The sequence below is a fragment of the Labrus mixtus genome, chromosome 20 (assembly GCF_963584025.1).
Source record: "Labrus mixtus chromosome 20, fLabMix1.1, whole genome shotgun sequence".
In the NCBI taxonomy this organism is placed as follows: domain Eukaryota; kingdom Metazoa; phylum Chordata; class Actinopteri; order Labriformes; family Labridae; genus Labrus; species Labrus mixtus.
Window position 1 is genome coordinate 11,738,403 of NC_083631.1, and position 23,351 is coordinate 11,761,753.

The window sequence follows — 23,351 nt, forward strand, 5'->3', positions numbered from 1 at the left end:
GTCTTCTATAAATGAAGCGTTTATGGGTTAGAGAATTCCAAAGGAATGTTTTCACAGCTTATCTAAAACTGGTTCTAAGCTGTTGAATAGGATCTGTTATATACAGCACCAGAAAATACCTCAGGTAATGTTTTCCAAAGGCTCAAAGGATAGAACATGTCTGGGAGAAGCTTGCATCACTTTATATATATTAATATATATATCACATTTGAAAATATAGTAACAAAAATTAAAAGTAGTCAACCAATATACAGCTTTACTTTTTAAGGTGTTATTAACAGAGAACTTCATATACTGTAGCTGAAAGAAACCTCCTGTTTCACTGAGAAGAAAAATAGGTGAGTGTGAGGTTATAATTAACTGTGCTTAACTGTGTACACATGTTAAAACAGTGGTTCCCAACTGGGGGGTCGAGATCCCAAAAGTGGGTCGCTTAACCATTTTCAGTGGGTCGCGAATGTGTGCCCGGGAAAAAAAGTGTCAAGAAGTTTATGAAGCACTTTTAAATCATGTTTTTCTTTTGTTTTCGTCTCTTTGTTCCGTCACATGTTTTGATCTGCCTGAGGTCCAAACTGCACCTTTTTTATTTAAACAAATGTCATTGGTTAAAAAATATCAGAAATTTAGGTGGGTCCTGAGGCTAGACCAGTTGAGAACCACTGGGTTAGAGGATCTTTGTTTTTTTTAATCTTGAACCATGAGGGCATGGAGGAGAAACCAAATTCCTCATAATCTGGCCAAGAGGAGTTGCTTAGTAAACTTGTCTCTGAACAGTGGTCTGATGTCGCAATTCATTTCCCTTTGACTTGTGGCTGAGAGAGCTGCCATGCCTCGGTTCAGTCACTCTCACTCCTCTCTGAAGTGAAGCACAGAGTTTTATCTTCCCTTATGTGGGCAACAAGTTATGTTCATAACAGTCATGCAGTTCGCCTGCTCTTGAATCCAGCAGATCTCCTTCATACCTTGTCACTTCCCACATCCGTGTTGCATCAACCATGAAAACAGATAAGGTTCTTGGGGCAGAGTTTCAATTACTGCAGAGCGATCTTTGTCATCATCAGTCATCATAACCGTTCTCTTGGGCTGAATGCGTGACAACAGTGTGACACTCAGGCAGCTGCCTGAGAGAGAGAGAGAGAGAGAGAGAGAGAGAGAGAGAGAGAGAGAGAGAGAGAGAGGTATCAGTCAAACTCAGGTTCATTGACAACTACAGTAGGTTTACACATACATAAGTATTTTGTTTGGTGTTTTGGTGCAAAATAATGAACTAGAGAATCTTGTTAACAGCAAAAAAAAAACATATTGAATCATTATTTATAAGTGAAATGAAAAAGAGCTGCACAGTTTACAGTTTGTATCCACTGCCTTTCCTGCAGATATGTGAGGTGTGTTTTGTGCATGTTGCTTAGCATCCTCATAGTGAATACATCTTTATGAGCATCATAGAGTCAAGTGTTAGCATACTGACAATCACATCATTTATTTTCCTTCTGCGCAATCTTTTTTATATGTTGCCGTGATTGGCTGATGTTTGTGGCCAAAAAAGTCCCCCTGAAAGGCTTTCTACCAGGAAGCTTTTCTGCCTGCATTGCATTTAACATCCTGTTGAGACTGTACTGTTTGCAGGTGCAGATAAGTGCACTAACCTTTTAACAAACAAGTCCCCGTCGGTTGGGCAAAACCTCCAAAACACCCTCCAAATGAGATATAACATACCTCGAGCCTATTTTGCAATACTCCGCATTCAACATTGCATTCAACATTGCATTCAACATGAAACCCCGAACACAACAGTGCACACAGGCCCTGCTAAAATGAGCCTTTTGTTTGTAAGTCTCTAATCACTTTTACCCAAATGATTCACCTAGACTTGTTTTACCTGCATTAAATGTGACATCTCTACATCTCGCCCATTTGTAGAAGGCATCTGTGCGCTTGACTGCAAGAGAGAAAAATGTGGGACATATACATTAAAGAAAGGACAGTTTATTTTTTATGGCATCTTTCATACAGAAGAATTCAAAGGGCCACATATGTATATATACACATACATAAAAATGTGCCTTTTTGTATGGATTTGTTTGAATATTTGTATGTATGTCAAGTGACGTCCATTTATATTAAAAGTGATCCATTACAGAGGATATTTTACAAATCAAGCTTGTTTTTGATAAAAAGACGAGATGTTCAAATTTCACTGTGCCATAATATACTTTTCAATCAACATGGGACCTCTAAATAGACCTCTTTTTTTTGGTTAATAATCAATTGCCGTTAATCTGAATTATTGAAATGACATGGCTGAAGGACAGCCCCCAGATATTTTCAGCTTCATCCCCCACCTTCTAAATCCAAATGTCTTGGTTTCAGTTATTTTAAATCCTCAGCAGATACAAAGCAGAAAGAAAGAAGAGCTGGAGTATATCAACATCAATGGAGGCAAAAAAAAAGGAAGTCCAGACTTCCAAATAATAGTGTGATACACAAAATCATTTTACAAGAACTGAAAAATATTAGCAAAATTACTATCACATCAGTCATTAAACGAACTTCTTGCAGAGTCAGATTTGTTTCATTTGTTTGAGTCTGAAAAAAAGGAGAAACAAACATTACCTGTGTTGATTTTAGTCCGGGTTATGTGTTTATCTTCTTATTTTTTTAATATCATAGTTTTCACTAAGTTTGTTCAATATGATGTTCTGCTGACGGCAGACTTGTCCATGACCGTGATAGCCTGGGTATGTTGAACTCGGTAGAATAAGCCCCTGCTCCAGCTTGTCTTCTCAGCGCATAGCTGTGACGAGTGACGTCAGAGTGGCATGCATTCTAACCTGGCTGTTCAGACTGAGGTCACATTGCAAAAGATCCAAACTGTATCCAATTTAGATCCACAAATGAAAGTAGCCCAAATCTGATTTGAAAAGATCAGATTCCATGTATTCCAGATTTGGACTGTTCACACTGCCATAAAAAGATTCAGGTGACATTTACCTGCAGTGTGAACACAGCCTAACACTCATTGATTCCAGACACACATAATAATAATAATAAACCTGACTGAATATCCTCAGCTTTCATGTTGCTTGTCCTCACTGTGTTCCTGCCTACACACTTTAAGACAGGCTGCTTAACTGGTTATCAATTTGGTACAACCAACACACTTACCACTGGTCTCAAGTCTTGCTGCCTTTGGCGCCGCATGTACAGGTAAACAGCCACCGGCACGACCACATGGAGGATCATTGACACCACTAATAATATCTTCAGTGATAAGGTTTCTGCCATAGAAAAGATGACAGATAACCAACATTAATACAATTTTAGGTAACACTTTATTTGAAGGGGTAAGCATAAGACTGACATGACACCTGTCATTAACATGAAGGAGCCTTTACATGTATGAATGTATATGAATGTTGTCATTCAGTCAATTAAATCATCTTCAATGCAAAGTCGACCTTGTTTAGGATATCTTTGTCATAACAACTTGACATATCTTCTATAAACTCTTCAGGAATAAAAATAAATTAAAACTAAATTGTATGGTTAATGTTGTTCTTTTAGGACATCAGTAAACAAGTTAATATAAATAATTAGCGTCAATTTATCACAAATGTTATCTCAAGACACTTTACAGGTACTGTTTGTACTCTTGGTTTCATTATTTACAGACACAAAGTATTAGTTGTGTCTTTTCTTGAAGTTTTGTACATTTTGATCAGATATGATTGTGACTGAACTCGTGAAAACAAGAGGAGCCCTGCTGAAAAGTCATCGGCTAATTTAACTATTTTGATCTAGTATCCAAGAACTAAAAGCAAACTTTTTTGAATCCCATAAAAGTGCGGATATAGATATGTACACACACAATTTCTGCATTTTTGGACTGTTGTTAAAAAATATATATTTTAAAAATACAAACACAATGCTTCATGCAGTTCAAGATGTCACCAGTATTTTTTAATGTATGATATTTTTGTAAGTAAACACATACCTGTTTCACCGATGTGTGTTTCACTCCGTGAGTTTGTGTCTTCAAAGATAAAAAGAATTACATACATCACTTTATTGAAATGGTAAATGGACTTCAGCTTATATAGCGCTTTTCTGGTCTTCTGACTACTCAAAGCACTTTTTACACCACAGGTCACACCTACACATTCCTACCCATTCACACCCTGATGTCAGAGGCTGCTATGTAAAGTGTCCATCAGTAAAAGGTAAGCCCATTCATACACATTCACATGCCGCAGATGTAGCAGCGGGAGCAGTTTGTGGTAACGTGTGTGTATGTATGTATGTATGTATGTATCTATTTATCTATCTGCAATGTAGCATTGTGTATATATATATATATAAATATATATATATATATATATATATATATACACATACATGCCGTTTAGGATATTATGATATGTAAATGACAACCTGAAACCTTGTATTTACATTCAAGGTTTCAGGTTGTCATTTATATATCATAATATAGGAATGATAGAACTGAATGATAGATACAGGAATGATAAACTGAATATGTTGAATGAAACTCTACATATATTGAGTTCAAGTCAGAAAATATTCAACGAAACTCTGAATACATTAAAGTCTAATGAAGTACAATTGCAGCTAGTAGATTTTGTGCGGTCCCTCTTATAGCGGCACTTCTTGCAGCTACGTTTGTGTAGAATAATAATACACCTCAAAAACACAAGCCGGCACCATCAAATGAATGACGTCAGTTATCATTACATATCTATTCAGACTTTCTTTTGAAATATTCAGTTTAATTCAATATAAAGACTTTAATTGAATATTTATTTGAATTGTTATCCTACCATGAATGCCCTGTGGGCTTGTTGTTGTTGTTGTTGTTGTTGGAGGTCTCAAAACTGCTGTTACTGTTGTTCTTTCTGGCAGTGTATTGATTGGTGGTATAGTTGTAGTTTCTGTAGTTGTTGGTGGTATTGTTGTAGTTTCTGTAGTTGTTGGTGGTATTGTTGTAGTTTCTGTTGTTGTTGGTGATGGTGGTGGAAATGTTGTTGTCTGACCTGAAACAGCAATCATGCAGGCATTCCGTCAGCCTGTTAAAAGCATACACTATGGATATGTTCATTTCAAAAGCAAAAGAAGATTGGTATGTTATGAAATAGGAATGGAAAAACAGATGCGATTAATAACATATTGGTCAAATCCATTAAGGGTTAATTACTTTGTTGTGAGCAATACATACACAAAACACAGATTAAGCAGGCAACAATGATAACAATCATGGTTCTCCAAGTGTATCTCTCAGTACATTTGGAACATGAAAGTGGGTGGGAAGATGAGGAACATCATCGCAATTTCAACAGACACTGTGAAGTTGAAGATGTGACTTACCGGCAAACTTTATTTGTTTATAGACAGCGCAGACGACGTCTAAAAAAATGAAACATGAAAATTATGTCAACAAAGGTAATGCAATGTAAATTGTATTTTTAAATAACTCAGACAAAAAGTGAGAACAGTATGTATACACGCACACCGTATTTTCATGGATTCATTCATCTTGATAATTTTGTGGACATATCTTTAAATTGTGTCAACCATCTCACAGTAATTCTACTTTTGGGTCTGTGATGCTGTAACCTTATATGGTGAAACATGTAAATTGTAGCAGATCTATGTTTGGATAGGAGCCAACCACATGTTGTCAACAACTGTTTGCTAGACAAAGAGTCTACATCGGTTACGTATACAAATCAGTGTCATGTCATCTTTATTGTTTTATAGTGATGTACCCAAATAGAAAGGAATTTGTGGGCTGTACCTTCTAGCAGAATATAAGCCACACTGTGTGATGAAGACTTGGCCATTTTGCCATTTTGCCCATGATGGCCACTTTGCCAATGATTGTCAATGATTGTGAGATCTTGGTCAGCGTGGGTCAGCGATGGTCTGCACTTTGTCAGCCATGTGTGTTGTGTTTCTGTGTTGTCTGACCATGGCTGATCCACAGTCTGTTTCACGATTTCATCATTGTTCATCTACTACAGAAATAACCCCCACCTAACACACACACACACCACCAACAATGACACTCACCGTATTCGCAGCCTGTGATGGAAAAAGGAAAGAGAAGCAAGTTTTACTAATTTACATTTTGACATTAACTTTGTCATGCAGCGTTAGTGATTATTTTACTGTTTGTGATTCATCAATTTCATTCCAAAAAAGCAACAATTTAATAATTAAATATCATGAAAAGAAAATCAACTATGTTGAATCTTAAGTAAATTTAACTTTGAAATACTTTTTTTGTTTTTTGTGTACAATAGTAGCTTTCAAAGTAGACTAACCATGACTTAAATGTCTCGACAAAGACTCAGGTTGTATTTTACATGCATCAGTCAGTATGTCTACATGACCTCTATTAATAATTATAATAATTTGTTAATCCTGCTAGGGACACTGATGCACAAACAGGATCCTATGGACATGCATTAATGGACAGGTCTCAGGGTGAGGGGGCTGCACACAGCAAGTGCTCCGAAGCAGTTTTTGGGGTTTGGTGCCTTGCTCAAGGGCACCTCGGCAGTGCTCAGGAGGTGGACTGGCACCTCTCCAGCTACCAGGCCAATTTCCAGACTTGGTCCATGCCTGGACTTGATCCTGCAACCCTCCGATTCCCAAACCAAGTCCCTACAGACTGAGCTACTGCCGCCCCTGTGCCCCCTTAAGAACATAGATGGAAGGAAAAATGACTTTCACTATATGACATACAGCCAGTTGGCGGCTTGTTCACTTGTTAACTTGTTACTTTATTGTTAAGTATGTGACATAGGTCAACAGGAAAAAGTTCCAATAGTTACTGGCTAAAACGGGGCATATCGCCATCTACCATAGCAGAGTCAGACATACTTCCATCGATAAATCAATTCTCCCTGCCGCATACTGTGAAAATGATAACAGTACAACTAAAAGAACTAATCAAGCTCTAACTTTAAGTTGACTTAACAGAGCATGTAAATGTACTGACTGTAACCCACAGAATGTCAGCATAAATACAGCTGGGATAAAGTCAGGAGATATATTTGGAAAGATTTTCACAGAACTTAGGGTTTTGAAAATGGTACAGACCAACTAACGTCTGTCTCTTAACGGTCTCTGATTTCCACTTTTTAAGGAGGAAAAAGTAATTACTTAATTCTATTCTGGCGCATTTCGTTGCGGTTGTGTCAAAATACATGTATTACAATGAGTAAGGGGGACATTTTTTTTGTTGTCGAGCCGATTGGATCAAATAGTTGTTTTTATTTGAGATTTTTTGCTTTACACAAAGCCAGAAAATAAAACTTTGCCCATCTCTGTGTAGGTAGAGACCCTTAGCCCAGTACAGTAAACCCACCAAAACAACAAGTGTCAGAGCATTACCTATGTGACTCAAGTTTACTGCATGAAGATTGGCAGCCTTGGCCGTCAAGCACAGGAAGTGATGGTAAGTGACCTTATGGGAAAAATCCCCTTTGCACTTTTCAGTGATGCTGGGTTCATCCGGCACTTTATCCCGAAAGCACAAAAATAGGTGTTCTAATCCGCAATCAGTTTTTTCCATGCACGCTCTTTCTATAGTACACTCCATTACATCCTGTATTGGGAAAAGCACACATGTAAACAAGTTAGCCCAGTTACTTCTCCTCAAAATGAACAAAGAATTTACAAAGAATCTCAACAGATGTTTCAAAAGGTTACCTTGGGATCCTTTGTTCTCACAAGTGGGATGTCTGGCATTTCTTTGCTCTAAAAGTGAAACAGAGAGAAATACAAAATGAAGATATAAAAACTGTGATCTACGTCTAAGGGTTGATAAAAAAAAACAATAAAGGATTAAAGGATTAAAACGTTCTCATAAATAAATAAAAAATCTGAATAGAAGCATTTAGAAAACTTGTATTCTCTTTATTCTCATCTATGTTATTTGATATTGTTATATTTGTACATTTTTAGAGCAGAGGCTTCACTAATACCTAATATTAAAATGTGATGGTTATTTTATGAGCTACTTTTAGAGATCACATTTGTTGATGGTGAAAAAATAAAATAAAAACAGAAGAACTTTAAACTTTTGCTGCAAATAGTAAAAAAAAAAAAAAAGATTGATAAGAAACATTATGACGTGTATATATACATATATATATATATATTTACCAACTTGTCCTTGCTGAAATATTCTAAGTTGCAGCCAAACGAGTGAACAATTCTCAAGGAGACCTAGCAAACAAACGAGAAAAAGCAGAATTACAGGTCTTAAGAAGCATTGCAAACACATGATAAAGATTTTATATGAATCGACTCAGGCAAATAAACCAAATCTCCATGTTCAATCTGATCTCACAAGATCAAGGCATTTTCTAAATGATCTGGAACAGATGTTGAGTTGGTGAATATTTGTTTGAACACGACGACGCAATGAGTGCAGCCGTCTTCATCCCTCTGACCAGCTCTTTTTAATTAAATTTAAAAAAAAAAAAGTCCATTCATTTATTTGAAAAATATAACAACAAAACAAGCAACCCACATAAAAAATAAATTAAAATTAAAATAAATTTAAAAAACGCACACACATAAACACAGACCAAAACAAAAAAGTGACACACACATCACCAATGACATAACCATGATTTACTTTCAGTTTTTGCAACCAAAATAATGTTTACATACATCCCCTTTTCATTATATATTTTATTAAATTAAGATATCACCACAGTTTCCCTTGCCAACCTGTATCTAAACATCCTCCATCACGTGTTGCCATGGAAACCATCTGTCAAGGACTTTTGTATAATAAATAAATCTTATTTCTACTTTTCATGGTTTCTGGGACAGCCCCGAGGAGGTTAAATATTCCGTCTATAGAATCAAAAATCTGTCTCCAAAAGTTTTCTAGGAGAGGACAGTCAAGTCAAGTCAACTTTATTTATATAGCACATTTATAACAGCCGAGGCAGACCAAAGTGCTGTACAGTAAATCAGGCAAAATACATTGCATCCAAAACATCATAAAAACACGTAAAAGCAAAAATTAAAAGTGAATTAAAACACAAAACAATATTAAAAGTTCTAGTAGACACTGCTGCTGGGATAAAACACTGAACTAGAGGTATGAGCCAAGGAAAATAAATGTTTTTTTAAAAGTGACTTAAACTGCTCAGTTGTGGCAGCAGATCTTATTTTAAATGGTAATTTATTCCAAAGTGTCGGAGCTGCAACAGAAAAGGCTTGATCGCCCCTAGTTTTGAGCCTTGTTTTGGGCACGTCCAGGAGCAGCTGGTTGGAGGACCTTAGTGCTCTGGATGGAGCATGAACATGTAGTAGTTCACTTAGGTAGTGAGGTGTTGAGCCATTTAATGATTTAAAAGCCAGAAGTAAAATTTTAAAATCAATCCTGTAGCGAACAGGAAGCCAGTGGAGAGAACGGAGCACAAGGGTTATATGGTCCCTCTTTTTTGTGCCTGTTAGGAGGCGAGCCGCCACATTTTGGAAAAGCTGCAGGCGTTGGATGGATGACTGGTCCAAGCCCACATATACTGAGTTGCAGTAGTCCAGGCGAGATGTTATGAATGCATGTATTGCTGTTTCTATATCATTGGCAGGGAGGTATGATTTTATTTTGGCTACAAGTCTGATCTGGTAAAAACTAGATCTCACAACAGTGGATATCTGTTTGTCAAATTTAAAAACATGATCAAAGTGCACACCAAGATTTTTTCATATTAACAGCAAGAGGACCAAACGTAAAAGAATTGTGTGGTCTATGGTGTCAAAAGCAGCTGATAAGTCTAAAAGTACTAAAATGGCAGAATCCCCAGAGTCGACAGTTAAAATCAGATCGTAAAAAAATCTTAAAAGAGCAGTTTCAGTGCTATGGCAGGGTTTAAAACCAGACTGGAACTTTTCATGCAAGTCATGTGTAGCTAGATAGGTTTGGAGCTGTGTCAGAACGGCCTTTTCTAGGATTTTTGACAGGAAAGGGAGTTTTGAAATGGGCCTAAAGTTAGAGAGAACACGGGGATCGAGATTTGGATTTTTTTTTTTAGCAGAGGTTGCACGGCAGCTTGTTTGAAGGCAGCTGGAACACAACCAGATACAAGACAGGTGTTTATCAATGTATGAATTGGGGTGCCAACTGTATCAAATATTTTCTTAAGGAGACCAGAGGGGATGCTGTCTAAGGGGCAGTTAGTGGGCCGAAGATGGTGAACAATCTCAGATAGACAGGACATTGAAATGGGCTCTAGCTGGTCCAAAACAGCTAGGCACATAGGAGGAACAGACGGGTCAGGTTCAGTGGGTGTGATTAGGGAGGATCTAAGGACTGATATTTTTTCTACAAAAAAATGAAGAAAAGCGTTACAGAGAGTAGAGGAGGGTGCAGCAGAATTATTGTCACATGGATTTATAAGAGAATGAATTACGCTAAACACTATCTGTGGTTTATGGCAGTTATTTCAAACCATATTTGAAATGAACACCGTTTTTGCAGTTTTAACAGCTTGTTGATAGCTCAAAAGGCAAGTTTGTAACATTTCAAATGACACGCGAAGCTTGTCCTTTTCCCACCGTCTCTCAGCCTGCCGACAGGCCCGTCGGAGAGCGCGTCATTTAACCACGGTTCAGTGGCTGCTCTGTCGCGTTTTGTCTTCAACGGAGCCACATAATCCAAAATGTTTGAGCAGGTTGAGTTGAAGAGAGTTATATGCTCCTCGGTACTTAAAACTCGAGCAGGAGCATCCATGTTGTAGAGTGCAGAGTCTTTAAACACAGCAGAGAACTGTTCCGGAGTGTTACACATTATTGCGCGGCGGCGGCGCACCGGGGTGGGGGGGGGGGCAAGGTCTCTCTGTTGAGCACGGGGTCGTTACAGTGAACAAAACAGGCAAATGGTCCGATCAACAAGCACGACAGATTTCGTTTATGACAACACAAACACCATAGGACAGCACAAGGTCTAATGTGTGCCCCTTTTCGTGTGTGGGACCCGTCACCGACTGTGTGAAGTTGAAGGAGTTGAGTAAATTCATGAAGTCTTCACCCGTGGAGTTATTTTCATTAAAATAGAGTCATAATCCAGCACGATACCCGCTAGAAAGTCAGCAAACTCATGTATGAAATGTTTGTTGGACGGTACACTCACCGCGCAGAGCACGGGAGAGGAGAGGTTTCATTCAAAGAGCTGCACAACTCAAAGCTTGAGTATGAGACCGGTCTATTCAAGCGACAATGAAAAGCGGATTTCATTACAGTAGCTAGCCCTCCACCTCGGCCAGAAGTACGAGGAGAGCTGAAAATTGTACAATCAGGAGGGAGAAGCTCTGAGAAGGATGTGGACTCACCAACTTGTAGCCAGGTCTCCGTCAGGAACATAAAATCCAGCTCACGGGATGTGAAAAAATCATTCAGCACAATCCCACAGTCCCAAAATATTTGAGCAAAGTTAGCAGATTCTTCTCCACAATTCCTCCAACATAAACTTGATTGACTGGGGTCTATTTTTGAAAGGATGTAGGGTGTGCAAAAAAAGAGTTGTTTTTGACCATCTCCCCAGAAATTCTTCCATCGTTTTACTTTCAGTGAATGGAATGTTTTCCAATGGTATTTGAATACATTCAATTCTCAATTCAATCTTAAGCCACCTTGTATCCACACTGTCTGAAATCCAGACGGCCAGAGCTCTTAGTTGGCAGGCCAAACAATAGTGCCTGAGATGAGGAAGTTCCCACCCTCCTTGTTGTTTGGAAAGCTGTAAAACTTTATATGTGAAACGTGCCAGATATAACCAGATATAACCAGATATAACCTTCCCTGCCAAACAAACCTTGAAATGAGGCGATCTACAATTGTAAACATATTTTTTGGTGGTATAAGAGGCAGGGTTGAAAGTAGAAATAACAGCCGAGGTAAAACATTCATCTTAATAGTCTCTATTCTACCTGAGAGAGTAATTTAATTTAATTTAATTTAATTTAATTTAATTTTTTTTGTCTTCTACTCCACCGAGCTCTGAGTGTGTTATAGAAGGGCTTCAGCCCCGGCCGGGGCAAAACACCACACACAATAACAACAGTAAAATGCTCTACATGATTGATTAGTTGTTTTATTTATCTGCTTTTAATCATGCTTGTGCAGTTTTTGCCCTGCAACACAGCAATAGGCCAGCATGGCTTGTTTCAATGCAAGTTTCGGCCAATGAGTGAGACTCATATTATTAGGGCTTTTGTTTGAGATAAATACTTGATAGTCCGTGTGTTGTCATGATTTACAGTCAGAAAATATTGAGTTGGAGTTGAGAAATTATGTCAATGACAAGTTGGACTACCAAATGGAACCATTGTGCTTCTGTTCTGAAACCCATAATCTTGTAACCTGCCAAAAATCCCTCATTTATTAGCTGTTAATGGAGACTGGGTCCTATGTGAAAAATAAAATGAAGGTCAATTCCAAGGTTAGCTGATTAAAACAGATTGAGCCTCTATGTCGGCAGATGTTTAATATTAAATGACTGGAATCAGGAGCAAACAACTTGATTTATTTTCTTAGTTCCTATTAGTACAAGACTCACAGGACACTTTATTGTCATTCAGACGCTATCTGAGAGCCTGACAAATTAATCGGCCTGCTGATAATATCGCCCGATATTAGCATAACAACGACTATCGGTAATAGTTAATATTATTGCTAATTTGCAAATTTTATTGCAGATATGCGCTTTTGGGGCTGATGGGGCGGTATCAGCCCCAAAAGTTCTATATCTGTCTGTCTCTACTCTATACCAGACAAAATTCAGTTGCATCTGGCCTAAAGGAAGAATATGCGACTTTTTGATCCAGCAGATGTGGCCCTTGAGCACCAGTATGAAACCAAAATAACTCGCGGTGCATTGTTGTGTTTACTTTGCTCGCAGTTTCACACTGCCTGTAAATTTACACGGAATGACCGTCTCTAAAAACGCTTACGTTGCTTCAAATAAGCACAGAGTACAGTATGTTATTCTTTTCTATAGTGCCTCAATTGAACTACTTTCATAAGCAAGGGGATGAGCCGGCCGGCCGTCCCGTCCATGTAAACACGATGTAGGTACGGCTCGGAAAAACATCACAGACAACGGGACTCGGGTGTCACACTCATTGTAGACAGTCAAGACTTATTTTCAGAGTGAGTACAGTGAGTGTAATGTGTTTGTACAAGAGGGGAAAACATTAAGGGGCAGTAAAAGGCAGTGAGGTACTTGTAAGACAACACGGTGGGATCATTTTTTACACACATCCATGGTCAATGTAGCTCCCACCCTATTCTTTGCATATACACATAATACACACAGACCTGACAATTTATATGATGATAATAATAATAATAATAATAACTTTATTTATACAGCACCTTTTAAGAACACAGGTTTACAAAGTGCTTTGACAAACAAGAACAAAGCAAACTAAACCAAACACAGAAGAACATAAACAACAGCAAGAACATAACAAATGCAAAATACTAAAAATAATTAAATACAATCCAACAGAAAAGAACCCAAAGTGCACAATACCCAACAGACATATATAACCCGACCATCACAAGAACCATGATACATGTGTCTACACGACTGCATTTCCACAAAAACACCGGTCTTTACAGACACTCATGCGCATACACCCATGTTCACTCTCACCTTGGATACCCTGTGCACAGCCACACACACACACACACACACACACACACACACACACACACACACACACACACACACACACACACACACACACACACACAGCCACACGTACATGGAAGTTGTGTATTTGTAAATGGATCCCTTTGTGCAAAATACTTACAAAGACAAATATGCATGTCACATATCTCCGTGATGTCATGCTGCCTCAGTCACCATGCAGACTCACACTAGGAGAGAAGAAGCACATGACAACACAAAGGCATATTATTGGTCAATCAATGGGTGTGTTGTAAGGGCTGTCATCTGCCACACACACATCATCAAATACACACACCGAAGATCTGATTCAATATGCTAACTATTAAAGACAATATGATGGTTTGTCAGCAGAAAAAAACAGACAAAACAACACACAAGTACAACAATGGAGTTAGCAGCAGCTACGACAGTAATAAAATAGCTAGCTTAATTTTCCCCACGTTGGTTTGACGTGTAGCAAAAGCAATTCATCAGTTTGAGACACAGTAGAACAGAGAGTAGAGATGTAAGTCCAGTCTATAGCATCCTCAGTGCTGTTTCATTGTTGTTTTCCATTTCATTTCACTTCATGATAATAATGACAATAATATATATATATATTTTTTTTTAAATGTAACTACCTCTCTTATCTTATTTTCACAATAATGGATAAAAGTGTGTGTGTGAGTGTGAGTGTGAGTGTGTGAGAGAGAGAGAGAGTGCGAGAGAGAGAGAGAGAGAGAGAGAGAGCGAGCGAGCCCTGGAGTTAAAAATGCCATTATACTTCCCCCGCATGCAAGTGAGGAAAGAAACAAGTGAACTCTTTGAACAAACAAACTGAATCTATCCTACAAAGACCCTCCTTGTTCCCCCCCCCCCCCAAAATAAGTACAAAAGAAGGAAGCAATGGCAAAATAAACAAAGTATTCAGAAAGAAAGTGAAAGTCACATTCTTCCTCAACAACTGGCGGATCGCCCTCAACCTTTTTTTTACATATCAATTAATTGGAAACATGAAGAAAACATGATAAAATCTGTAATGAAATCATGAAAACCAGAAATATGTCCATAATAATATTTGTCATGACTCACAGAGATATTTACAGAGGATATACTGGATTTCTATTACATTTAAATATGAAAAATCGCATATTCTTCCTTTAGGATTAGGTATAAGTGTAGCAGTATACTTCTTAGATGAAATGTCATCAAAGTTTGTACTCTGCTCTAAAAACTGAGAAATACAAGGATATCAAGTAACATAGACATAAACAAAAGTTTTGTTCACGCTTCTTCAGTCAGTTTTTGTATTTATGACTACGTTTTAATCCTTTAATCAATAACTGTTTCTGTGATTGACTCTTACAAATAATAAAATTAACATTTATGACGTCTTCTTTTTGTCACTTTTAGAGAAAAATATGCCAGACATCCCAACAAAGGATCTCAAGGTAACCATTTGATCTGGGTTAGGGTGTCCACTTATTAACTGCACGTCCATAATTCATTTTAACACAATAGCCCACACTGAGCACAAAAGAAGGAAACACTATCAAAATAAATAAAGTTTTCAGAAAGAAAGTGAAATTCTTCCCACACTGGATTTAGAAACTGTACACAAGCCGAGCCCCTTCACACTCTCTAGCTCGCTGCTTTCATACACTGCTTTGACCTGTAATCTATTGTAGGTATCTACCAGTTGCCATCTTGTTTCAGCATGAAGGCACAAGACAAGACAGCCCTAACCTCGCCTCACCTCAGCAGGCACACACCTCCTTTCATATAATACTGAGATTTGGTTTACAGTGAGTGAGTCGCCCTCTTTTTATATACAACCGACAGCACCAGACAAAACATGATAAAGTGACAACAGTGCTCAATAAAAATGAGAACAGCCCTTAGAAAAAAAACAAAACAATAGAAAATAACCCATTATGTAAGAATAAGACAAATAAAACAAAGATAAAAAATATACCATTAATCATGTAAAAGTATAAGGAAGGTAAGAATAAGAAACGTACCACCAATTAGTAAAACATGGTGAGTAAAGATCAGACAGAAATTAGCCATCAGTAAAAACAAGATTAAATGTGTACACCAATTGGGGGTGTCACATTTAATCTTGCTACCATTCAGCTAGCAAGGCGTCAGATTGATGAAAGTATGGCCATGTAGCTTTAAAGCTGCAAACTGCTCTGTATTTATTCTTTTGACAAGCCTTAAAGGCAGGGTTGGTCATTTTCTCCAGATACACTTTTTAAGATTTTGGTTGAAATTGTCTTTAGGTGCTGACAGAAATGAATAACTCACGTGCTCTGTAAAAAGGGCAGAAGAAAATCTGTCACCTGTAACAGTTGTAAGCCTGTAAAATCTTTCACCAATGTCTGCCACGAGGTGCCAAGCAGATGAACCAATCTTGACTCCCTGTCTCCCTGCTCGTTCTCTACCCCTTGCGTGCAGCAGCCCACACTCAGAGTGCATGTAAGTGAAGGGAAGTGGCTTTTGAGGGAGCACAGAGGGGAGGGGGTGGGTGTAGACAGAGCACTGACGGAATGCTACTTTCAAAATCATGCTAGTTTTTGAAAATGAACAACCCTGCCTTTAATTCAACCAGTGCCATGTGCCTTAACGAGTCTATTTCCTCTAATGTCAGAAGTAAAAGTTAGCAAATATTATGACAGAATTTTTTTTATTTTGCACTGTTGGTACCAAAATAAATGATGTCCTCATTTTCAAAAGCTTCATATCTGCCAAACATTCTTTAAAAAATGTTTTTCTAGATGGACGATTTTAAGAGATATGAATTGTTTTTGAAACCTGTTTCTTTCTACAAAACACACCTCAGATGCCAGATCTCGCGTGTCATGAGTGTAAGAGTTTATATCCCGTACTGTCACAGTTTGCTGCATGCAGTCACAAGATGAATACTTCTGATTGAAAATAAAAAAAAATGCTCAATCAGATTGCTGTAATGCAATTCCCCACAAGCTCTTCTGCTTGTGTCTATCTGTGATGTCGAGTGTGTGTGATAGTGAGTAAAGCCCGACAAATTAATCGGCCAGTCGATAATATTGGGCGATTTTAGCATATCCAGTGACTATCGGTATCGGCTACTTTTATCGCAGCTATGTGCCAATATTTTACGATTTATTCCCCAGTCAAATAGCGTTTCATTTGAGTATGATTGTATTACACTAGCAGTTCTCTTTCACCAGCAGAGGGCGCTATATGGATTACAACAAGCATATCAACAAGCGCTAATGCACGTACTGTACATGCACAGTTACTTTCCAGTTGAGTACCTATCTTTTCTTCATTATATATATTTTCCACAAGTGTTTGATAACTGCATTTGAGGGATCAACACAATAAATGTGTATATCTATTAGGGGTGTAACGGAACACAAAAATTTCGGTTCGGTACGGTTCCAAGTTTTGAAGCTTGGACCTGATGCAACACTTTTTTTTTCTTTATTAAGAATTTAGAATTTCCCTTTTACAAATTGGGCTAAGTGCAGCATCGACAGTTCAGACTTGTACACCTGCTCAGGTTACTTTTTAATAACATTTTAAATTAAACATTGTAAAAAAAAAATAATAATAACTTATGCTGCATCCTTCAACCAAAAGAGTCTCCAATAAATAAAAGATATGAATTAAATAAAATATTTTAGAATGAAATGAAGTAATTAATATAGCCTATATGTAAAATGTTTATTTTTTAATTACAGAGATACCTTTCAGTTTATGAAGGCAACCGTTTTTTGACTTCTTTGAGCACATAATAAACATAATCACATCTGGGACAGTTTCATCACAGAACTATTAATATTTCCCTCTATGTCGATATAAGAACTTTAACGGCATTTGTTGTGGCTTTGGCCCGTTCAGAATTACTATCAAAAGGTTTTCTGTTGGGGAGGGTTAGGGTGTTCATTCTATCATGCTGCAGGTTATGCACCGCGGCACTGCTGCAGCGGGATCATCGCTGAAAACGAAAACGAAACTTAAGAGTCAGTCCGTAAAAAGAACTCCATCCCGGTTATATGCAACTGTCCAAACCGACAGGGCTCGAGGAGCTACTAATCTGCACAGTTTATGTTTGAACTTTTTAACAATTTACTAACTAAAAGTGGTGTCCCATGTCCGCGGCCGCAGCCTTCCTTCACACTGAGGTGTGCTTCCGCTTTACGGTCCGTGTGGGAACACAGATTAAAGAACTTCTGTTCCGCGCGGACCGGACCGAAAGGCCCTGTACCGAAACGGTCCGGTCCGAGTACATGTACCTTTACACCCATAATATCTATATCTATCTCTACAGATTGAACACAGATCAAAGAAAGATGTCTGCCAATTTATCTGTATCAAGATTTTTCTCTCCTAATATCGATATCGGACCCAAAAATCCCATATCGGTCAGGCCCTAATAGAGAGTGAGAGTTTTTGTCGGCGTGTATTTCAGCCATGCATACAGTATGTAACAACTGAAATACTAATCTACATCTAATGACAATTCTGAATGCTCTGTCCCTAGTTAAGTGTACATACGCCATCCCCCACAGAAAGAGGAAATCTTTTTTTAAAGGGATTAACCTGAAATAAAACTTGTGTTACTAAGCTTTATTAATATAGAAATGATACTAGTATTAATATTGATCACTGCCTTTTTTTGTTGCGGCTCAACGCAGTAAGATGACAGTAGGTGTATTCCATACCTCTTCAAACCATGTGATGTGCTTTTAATGGCCATCATCTTTCGTAATAGAGAGTCTATAGGTCATGCTATGGACAGCTCCTAGTGCTGAAATAAGTAGGTTATAGCCTTAGGTTGAATTACTTTTTCTTTTCTCTGAATAGCAATGAGTCTGTGATTCCAAACTAACCAGCTGAAAGGGATTAACTTTAACATTAACTGGCATGGCTGCAAGTAAACCATTCAAAGATTTGAAAGAACAAAGCTGAACACTATGGTGGACTTTAATGTAGTAATCAATTTGTTTTTGCTCAGTGTAAAATGCTCATTATCAAAAGGTTTGATCAGTATTCAACAGCAGACGATGCTAAGAAATGGCCATCCGTATTAACTTATCCCAATTAAACACATTCACCCGCGGCTGGGTTAGCATTTGGAGCTATTTGGGGTTCAGTGTCTTGTCCAGTGGCTTCAGGATCTAGGGATCGAACCCACGGGTTGAAAGATGGCCGACTCTATTTCTAAGTCACAGCAACTGAGACATGGTAAGGTAACTTTATTTGTACCGGTAGGTAGATCTGGTTTACAGTGAGTAAACTGTAAATATTTCAATTGGTGTATGATTTACTGTTTGAGAACTACACTATGGGGCGCTGATTGTAAAGTTGTGCACACTACAAATAACTACAACATTTCTCCACATTTAGCCCTAAAAAAACACTTTTTATTCACATTTAGAGAAATATTTGTGAACTTTGTCATATTTACTTTTGTGAATAAAAATGTAAGATAATTTCATTGGCAAATATGAATGTTAAATATTATATCTAAATGTTGAATGTTTTATCTAAATGTTAAATGTTATATATAAATATTAAAAATACATGTCCTGATTCTAAATATTTAGCTACGTTTCTAAACATTTAGTTTACATTCTAAATATTTAGCTTTGATCCTATATATTTAGCTAAGATTGTAAATATTTAGCTAAGATTTCTAAATATTTAGCTAAGACTCTAAATATTTAGCAACGACTTCTAAATATTTAGCTAATATGCAAATTCACTCTACCGCCCACCGGAAGCACCAAAATAAAAGTTCAAGGAAGAGATCCAAGCCGTTAGAAAATAAATGTACCAAGTGCTGTGATGGCGCTGTGGGAGATCCTGTGTCCGACACCGAAGAAGTAATGCTTTGAAAACCCTGAATTGCGGCCAAAACGGCCCTTCCAATATTCTCCGCTAATTCGTTCGACACTTTCAAAATCCCGCCAGTCTCCTGTAGGAGACAATGGTTGGATCGCTTCCTCAAACTTTTATTTTTGTGCTTCCGGTGGGTGGTAGAGTGAATTTGCACATGAGCTAAATATTTAGAGTCTTAGCTAAATATTTAGAAATCAAAGCACAATATTTAGAGTCTTAGCTAAATATTTAGAAATCAAAGCTAAATATTTAGAGTCTTAGCTAAATATTTAGAGTCTTAGCTAAATATTTAGAGTCTTAGCTAAATATTTAGAAATCAAAGCTAAATATTTAGAGTCTTAGCTAAATATTTAGAAATCAAAGCTAAATATTTAGAGTCTTAGCTAAATATTTAGAGTCTTAGCTAAATATTTAGAGTCTTAGCTAAATATTTAGAAATCAAAGCTAAATATTTAGAGTCTTAGCTAAATATTTAGAAATCAAAGCTAAATATTTAGAGTCTTAGCTAAATATTTAGAAATCAAAGCTAAATATTTAGAGTCTTAGCTCAATATTTAGAGTCTTAGCTAAATATTTAGAAGTCGTTGCTAAATATTTAGAATCAGGACATGTATTTTTAACATTTATATATAACATTTAGCATTTAGATAAAACATTCAACATTTAGATATAATATTTAACATTCATATTTGCCAATGAAATTATCTTACATGGGGGGGGGGGGCTCGGGGGGATTTCCTGAGGTAAGACGTGGCTCAAATCACATTCAAAAGAAAGCATTAATCAAACACTGATTCCATAAATGAATCCGTTCATCAGCATTCAGTTACTATGCAAGTCATCCAAATGATCTAATTACATCCGTCTGCCAACACAACTCTGCAGACCTCAGAAACCCTCGATGCAGCCTCAGTCACATTACGCCCTTCGGTGGTGCCCAATTTTGCTCTCCTTTGCTATGAACGCAGGTCTAAGTCAAGTTACTTTTGTCCCCGTAGTAAGAAGTCAGACCCACTGATGACCAGCCATGAGAGTAAGTCTAACTGTGGGATAATAATAATAGTGAAGCTTACCGTGATATAGTGTTGGCGGTGGCGATCTGTTCTGCTCCAGCTCTGCAATCATTCTCTCTCTGAGCTAACAGCGTACTTTCACTTTTGTAACCTTACAACCAGCAACCAATCTGTCCTCTCCTGACATCATTCGGAATTTCCAGAAGACGGGTTACCACCGGGCAAGCTGCCATACAAAGCCACTCACTCCTCCGCAGAGTCCAAGTGGAAGGTTCGGGACTTAAAAAACTGTTAAAAGGCACAAGGCGGACTAAAAGACTTATTTCAATCAACTGGGCGGATCTTATGTGTCTTATCTTACCTTATGAGCTGTGTAGGTTCAAAGGCTTATCTCTTCTTCCATGTCTACTACTCAATCTATATTATGAAATCAAACCCTGATTAACAGTAGGCTAACTTAAATTTACTTTAAGAATTTAAGAAAGAAAATTAACTGAAATTAAACAGCAAGGCTTATTGAGCTTTATATTTGTAAGAAAAAGTAGATTTCAAAATCGTCTTACAACTATGGAAGCTCCAAGTAGACCATCCATGGCCTACATTTTGTTTCACCTTATTTCACCTATCCTTTTCCCGTGATAACTGGTTAATCTCGAGAGATGGAGAAATTACTCATTATCACAGTGAAAACAAGCGTTGTTATCCAGAGATAACAAATAAGCCTCTTAAGAAACAAACAATATGCTACTCATCATCACGGGACGTTGAGTAAAAATAAAATATATGGATATGCTTCCGTACAAAAATCATGCAGCTTGACTTCTGTCAAAACTATGCTACAGCCTATTTGATAAATAACTGATCGATTTTCACCAGATGGAAAATTGATAGACTTTTCTGGTAAGCCTATGTCAAAGCTGGACCATGCCGAGTCCATAAATAGTCTAACCCTCAAAGGCTTGACAAGGCCTTCAGGCATCAAACCTCTTTTTTTTGGCATTTCATGGACCATTTGACTTTTTTGTGTATTTAAAAAAATATAATATCGCAAAATATGTCTCTAGCCATTAACATAAGGGGCTACAGTGGGTTTCATATTTTATCTGAGAGTGAAGCATAAACTTTTCGAGACAGTTTGCACTCAGCACCAAAAATAATTTTCATGATTAAAGGAGCAATATGTAACTCTGACTCCTAGCATTTAAAGTGAGAGAGCTGTCTCGCTGCGACGCCGCCCCCTCCTTCCTAGAGTCGACGTGCATGCAGGTCGCCATGTCGCAGACACTGAAGTTTTTTTCCGCTTCTTGTAGACCAGCTCTGCATCGGTCTTGAAACCTTTCTGCGCTAACCTCTCTCCATTTTTCAAAAGCATCTCCGATATTTGTCCTAGCTTTATCACGTTTCTACATTGTCGAGCTTTTTAGAAAAACGCAGAGGCTTTTTAGGTCGGGCAGAATCAGTTAGCCTATAGCCTATCTGAACCAGTTCGCTTGCCCGCGTCCATCGCTGCAACACCTGTTGGTTTGCCATTTGCCCGGCAAACTGAGAGGCGTCCACAACGTTCACGGGGGTATGCCTTAAACCGCCTCCATTCTCTGGTCAAAACAAAAACAAACCGCTCTGCACTGGAATCGAAACTTAGAAGGAGGACATGCTGGCTGCTATGTTGTTGACAGCCAGCACTTTTAGGACATTTCCTTAATGTCTGCTGATATAGTAATGTCCTTTTATCATGCAGGAGATATCTTGTAAAGGACCTTTAAACTGAAATAACTTCATAAATAAAAAAAAACATGTATAGGCCTACATGAAAATGTTGTTTTCTACTCTGGTCCTGTGGGGAAACCTGGCTCTGCATGTTCAGATGCCTCCCTGCCTCTATCCGTGTCAAATGATCAGCCTGTTGTCCAGCAGCTCTTGGGTGTCTTGCATCAATTGGAGATGGAGGAGGAAGAGTGTGAGCTTTAAGACAAGCGATTTCTCACTAATGTGGTACATGTAGCTCTAAAGCCTCTGGACGCTGTCTGTCACTGCCATTAGATTTATAACTGGTGATAGATTCAACACTCATCATTGTGACCTGTATGAGAAGGTCCGTTGGCCTTCTCTTGAAGAACAAGCATTGCTTGCAAGTCTATATTGGACAACGTCCACCTTACATCACAGACCTTTTGGAGTTGAATTTGGGCACTTCTATGACATGTTCTACTGATTGTCTTGTTCTTAAAGTCCCTCGAGCTTTCACTGAACTCTGCAAATCTGCATTTTCTTTTGATGCCCCAAATTCATGGAAAGCCCTTAAGCAAAAGTTCTCCCCTCTCTTGCAGAGTTCAGGAATTTGATTTCTAGCCACTTTGTTTGCAATTGTAAGTGTTTCATTTGATCTCAGTTGTTTTTGTGTAATTGATTAAACGTTTTTGTTGTTGTTTTTCTTTGCTTGTTTTAATGTGCTTGTAAACTCAACGGCAATGAAAATGAATGTCAGAATGATTGCAGCTGCTGGCGAAAATTGAATTTTCTCTCGTGGGATTAAAGTCATCACAAGTGGGCAGTGCTGTTTCTTATGGCCCACCATTTGGGCTATTATAAGACCAAACATTTTGACCACGTGTCACTCTTCACATCATCAGGTGCTTTGCATACTGAAGCCTGTTTCAACCACAAAAAGAAATAATTAGTCATGTTAAAACTTTTCAAACTTTGAAAAGGCCAGTGTGGGAGTAAAT

General features: G+C 37.9%; 1 protein-coding gene across 2 annotated transcripts; it reads right to left on the bottom strand.

Annotated features, from left to right (window-relative positions):
• Nucleotides 1-68: 68 nt before the first annotated feature.
• On the bottom strand, nt 69-20,874 carry LOC132954050 (uncharacterized). 2 transcript variants are annotated; one of them, XM_061026492.1, is made up of 13 exons: nt 20,686-20,874; nt 13,860-13,926; nt 8,188-8,250; nt 7,732-7,779; nt 7,414-7,627; nt 6,085-6,096; nt 5,380-5,418; nt 4,836-5,048; nt 3,995-4,033; nt 3,166-3,278; nt 2,527-2,586; nt 1,880-1,939; nt 69-1,121 (listed from the first exon to the last, which is right to left on the bottom strand). In XM_061026492.1, exons 2-13 carry the CDS (start codon nt 13,896-13,898, stop codon nt 1,110-1,112), a joined length of 912 nt encoding a protein of 303 aa, XP_060882475.1. In that variant the 5' UTR covers nt 13,899-13,926; nt 20,686-20,874; the 3' UTR covers nt 69-1,109. The 2 variants fall into 2 exon arrangements, with proteins under 2 accessions (XP_060882475.1, XP_060882477.1); XM_061026494.1 differs by lacking the exon at nt 2,527-2,586.
• Nucleotides 20,875-23,351: the final 2,477 nt, after the last annotated feature.